This window comes from Gadus chalcogrammus, chromosome 11 (assembly GCF_026213295.1).
Source record: "Gadus chalcogrammus isolate NIFS_2021 chromosome 11, NIFS_Gcha_1.0, whole genome shotgun sequence".
Taxonomy (NCBI): domain Eukaryota; kingdom Metazoa; phylum Chordata; class Actinopteri; order Gadiformes; family Gadidae; genus Gadus; species Gadus chalcogrammus.
The window spans coordinates 25,708,565-25,713,564 of NC_079422.1; the positions used below are offsets into that span (position 1 = coordinate 25,708,565).

Here is a 5,000-nt window from a genome sequence, read left to right on the forward strand (position 1 = left end):
ACCCCTTCGAGGGCAGGGTGGAGGTGCTGGTGGAGAGGAACGGCTCCCTGGTGTGGGGCACGGTGTGCAGCGAGGGCTGGGGCACCATGGAGGCCATGGTGACCTGCCGGCAGCTGGGGCTCGGCTTCGCCAGCAGCGCCTTCCAGGTGAGACCCCCACCCGCGACGGAGCTACGGAGCTAATGGCTACAGAGCTACGGAGCTAACCGCTATAAAGCTAAATGGAGCTAACGGCTACAGAGCTAAATGGAGCTAATGGCTACAGAGCTAAATGGATATAGCCACTACAGAGCAAAATGGAGATATCCGCTAAAGTGCTAAATGGAGCTAACCTCTACAGAGCTAACTGCTGGGATTTTAGCGTCAAACAATCACAAATTTAACATAATCGAGTTTTTCAATTATTATTATTATTATTATTATTATTTATTTATTAATTTTATACATTTTTTATAGAAAGGGCAGAACAGCTGGATAGATATCCGTAAATCATTTTAGATTTAAACTTTTTATTTTGAACATTTTGTGTATTTTTTAAGGCAAATTTTCAAAGCTCTCAGTTACAACGTTTTTTTGGGAGAGATATGCTGAATAAATACAACATTTTTTCAAACTTTTCAAAAATAATCGTTTGAATGATTGCGATTTCAATATTGACCAAAGTAATGGTGATTATGATTTTTCCCACATTCGAGCAGTCCTAGGTTCGGCCCAGGTGTTTTGGTTCTTTCTTCGTCGCGTTGTTGAGTCTAGGGACCTTAAAAAGCATGCATTGGAGAAGCTGATAACAAATCAAATGATTGAATGATAATTACTGACTTAATTACTTTCCGCCTCGCAGCGCTTTCTATCTCATCTAATCTCATTATATTCATTTTAAAAATAAGTTGACCCATTGTATATGACATTACTTTTTTGTGTGGTTGTTTGTGTGTATGTGTGAGTGTGTGTGCGTGTTTATGCTTGTATGTGCTTGCAATTGTTTGTTTATGCGAGGCATGCTTGCATAAGTGAGTGTGTGTGTGTGTGTGTGTGTGTGTGTGTGTGTGTGTGTGTGTGTGTGTGTGTGTGTGTGTGTGTGTGTGTGTGTGTGTGTGTGTGTGTGTGTGTGTGTGTGTGTGTGAGTGTGTGTGTGTTTGTGTGGAAGCGTGTGTTTGTGTGTGTGTGTGTCTGTGCATGTGCATGCTTGTATGTGTGTGTGAGGGCCTGTGTATGTGTGGGTGTGTGTGAGCGTGTGTGTGTGTGTGTGAGTGTATAAGCGTGTGTGAGTGTGTGTGTGTGTCTGGGTGTATGCTTGTATCTGTGTGTGATGGCCTGTGTATGTGTGTGAGTATGTCCATGTGTCAGCGTGTGTTTGTGTGTAAGCGTGTGTGAGTGTGTCTGTGAGTGTGTATGCTTGTAAGTGTGTGAGTTTATCTGTGTGTGTGTGTGCATGCTTGTATGTGTGTGAGGGCTTGTGTGTGTCTCTGTGTGTGTGTGTGTGTGTGTGTGTGTGTGTGTGTGTGTGTGTGTGTGTGTGTGTGTGTGTGTGTGTGTGTGTGTGTTTGTTCTGGCAAAGAGCTTTCACATGTCCTCTGGGCTTCCATGTGGCCGTACATTTATAATCTTCATCCCTCCCTCTAAAAGCTGTCCAACATGTCGTATGTGGGAGGCCTTTAAAGGCCAGATGTTCAGCACAGCGTGTGTGTGTGTGTGTGTGCATGTGTGCGTGCATGCGTGCCTACGTGCTTGTGTGTGAGTGCATGTCTGGAGTGAGTCAGATGTGTCCAAAAAGGTTTTGTGTCATCAATGGTCTGCTGAGCTGAAGACTTCGCCCAGTAAGGATCACAATAACATAGCAGAGGAATGAACCGTGTCCCGTCCTCTCCTCCCCATGGAGGGAAGAGGAAACTTCTACGTGTTTCACAAACTGCCCCCCGGACAAGTTTAATGATTAACACGTCCTCCATTCTTTCTGCTCATTTTGTTTTTTCCTTGATTTAGCCGTTATTTTCCCCAGCAGTTAACATACTTGTAATCAAATTCTCTACAATCGATAAACATTCAGCAGTTAACCTGGCAATATTACACATTCCTTTTCCACCCTCGATTTGAATCATAAAAAAAACCTGTTCAAAAATGTAAGCTTGTGGTCAGCATTTGTTTAACAGTCTGTCGCACTGCAGGTAAACACCATGTGTTTAAAGGTGTTTTACACAATGAGTTTAAAGGTGTTTTTTTGTTTGTGTTTCCGCCCCAAACCCGTTGGAATACATCTGTCCACCGACAGGCTCTCTATTATGGAAACTGTTAGCCTGTGGGCAGACTTTAATTCAGTGTTGTCTGAATCCGAGCATATGCTAGGACGACGGCGCGCTAGCACCATGCTAACTCCGGTTGTCATGGTGACACCGGGTTGTCAAGGCCGTGAAACACTAGCTTTCAGAAGGATGGTTTTATTTTACGACATTCGTTGATATCATGATCGGGAGGATGTCTGAAGTTCGGATGCAGGTTAGTGTTAACGCTCCGGAGATTTATGAGGGGAAATAAAACATAAATAAAAAAAATACAGTTTTCGATCATAGGCTGTACAAGAATTTAGGCCTGCCACAAGGCAGGGAAAAGAAACACATTAGAGCTATTAATAATAGTAGCATTATCGTGTTATAATTATAATGACTATGATCATTAGTCATAATCAGAATTAGACATATTTCGTACTATAATAAGTATATTTACCTTATCCTTATCATCTCAAGATGGCACCACCTCAACCCCTGAAATGTAACACATTTTCATATGTATACAAAATGTGTTCTATGGTAATGAGTTCAACAAACATGCTGATCCAAGATAGATATAAGATTTAGATCGATAGACCACCTTGAGGCTCCTATGGTTCTTGAATTGGTATTTTGAGGCGTCGTTCATAACTTTCCTCCTCTTGATGGAGATGGTGCGCCCTCTAGTGGTCAGTGCGGGTAATCACTTATATTTAACACTTATTTAAAAACAATTACTCACGTGCGTCCCCAGAATGGCTTCTTCTAACGAGGGGACCAATGTTAGCACGACTGAACAGAGGTTTACAGGTAACCACGGTTACAGGCTACCAATTTAACGGGTAAACATGGTTACAGGCTACCAAGGTAACCAAGGTAAATGGACTGCATCTGCATAGCGCTTTTGTACCGAGTAAAATAGCGTTTTACAATTATTGCCAATCATTCATACACATACCGACGGCGGTGTTTGCCACACAAGGCGACAGCCAGTTCGTCTGGAGCATTTAGGGTGAGGTGTCTCGGTCAGCGACACCTCGACACTCAGCTAGGAGGAGCCGGGGATCGAACAAGCAAGTCAACCCACTCACCCTCCCGAGCTACACGCCACCCAATAGGTCAAGACCTTAGGGAGTTATGAACGACGCCAGGTGGCTGGTTACCAAGGTAACAGTCATCGAGGTGACATGAACGGATTAAGTTCAGGTCGTCTCCTTGACTTTTAGTGTCTCTCCACCTGTCTGTCTGTCTGTCTGTCTGTCTGTCTGTCTGTGTCTGTGTGTGTCTCTCTCTCTCTCTCTCTCTCTCTCTCTCTCTCTCTCTCTCTCTCTCTCTCCCTCTCTTTCCCTCTCTCTCTTTCCCTCTCTCTCTCTCTCTCTCTCTCTCTCTCTCAGAGATCAGTCTACAACATGTTTCGTGGGCGGAGCCTCATAGTGGGCGGAGCCTCAGGGGTTCTTGGTTTGAGGCGTGCAGCCACCTTGTCCGTCTCAGGTTGACTCTCCCTCCTCTCCCTCCTCTCCCCCTCTCTCCCTCCCCCTCCTCCCCCCTCCCCATAGGAGACGTGGTACTGGCCGGGGGACGTGAGCGCGGACCGCGTGGCTATGAGCGGCGTGCGTTGCTCCGGGACGGAGATGACCCTGTCCCACTGCCTCCACCACGGGGCGCACCTCGCCTGCCCCAAGGGGGGGGGCCGAAACGCCGCCGGGGTGTCCTGCTCCGAGAGTGAGTCCGCCTCTCGGCCAATCAGAACACACGCAGAGTGACTCAGGATGAATGTTAGACAGTGAGCTCCTTTCCCCTCCCAGCCAATCGGACGACTTATAATGAACCCTAGACAGTGGGCTCCGTTCACCTCTCAGCCTATCAGACCCCCCGCAGTGACTCAGGATGAATGTTAGACAGTGAGCCCTGGGTACCTCTCGGCCAATCAGACGCCCGTTAATAAATCGCAGATCAGAATCTAAAGTGAACTGAGACCAGACTAATGCGCCTTTCCCTGAAGGAGCATTCCCAAAGGATCAATAAAGTGTCTATCTATCTATCTATCTATCTATCTATCTATCTATCTATCTATCTATCTATCTATCTATCTATCTATCTATCTATCTATCTATCTCTCTCTCTCTCTCTCTCTCTCTCTCTCTCTCTCTCTCTCTCTCTCTCTCTCTCTCTCTCTCTCTCTCTCTCTCTCTCTCTCTCTCTCTCTCTCTCTCTCTCTCTCTCTCTCTCTCTCTCTCTCTCTCTCTCTCTCTCTCTCTCTCTCTATCTCTCTATCTATCTCAAAGTCTCGTTCTGGTGATGTTAGGCTCATGTCAGGTTTGTGAAATACTTGATTGGTCAATAACTTTGACCAATGTGGTCAACTTTCATTCAATAACGTAATCTCTGCCTTTTAAAAGTTCTGCATTAATACAGCATATCCAAAATATATACGCATATAATATATTGTAGAATGTATTCAAAATGATTCAGCAGTCGAATGGTCGAATATCAACCGGTTGTTTCCTTGACGATGTAAAGGTAAGTATGGAGTGACAAATTGTTGTTAAAGCTGCTCACAGCAACTTTGCTTTGATTAAACCTTGTTCTGATTGAGTCTAATGGTTGTCATGTCTGAGTGCCATCGCCATGGATACAAACTCATGAGAATAACGAGACAATTTAATCAGAATGAGACTAATGAGACCGAATCAAAACACATTTTTGTCCAAGCAAATGGAGCGAGAGAAATTGCTGA

General features: G+C 44.9%; 1 protein-coding gene across 1 annotated transcript in view; it reads left to right on the top strand.

Moving 5' to 3' along the window:
• loxl2b (lysyl oxidase-like 2b) overlaps positions 1–5,000 on the top strand; it is a 40,993-nt gene that overhangs the window by 27,741 nt on the left and 8,252 nt on the right. Inside the window, exons 8-9 of the mRNA XM_056602569.1 lie at positions 1–146; positions 3,820–3,985. The exon at positions 1–146 is cut by the window's left edge and continues 16 nt beyond it. Coding sequence (XP_056458544.1) covers positions 1–146; positions 3,820–3,985 — 312 coding nt within the window. The remainder of the gene's footprint in view (positions 147–3,819; positions 3,986–5,000) is intronic.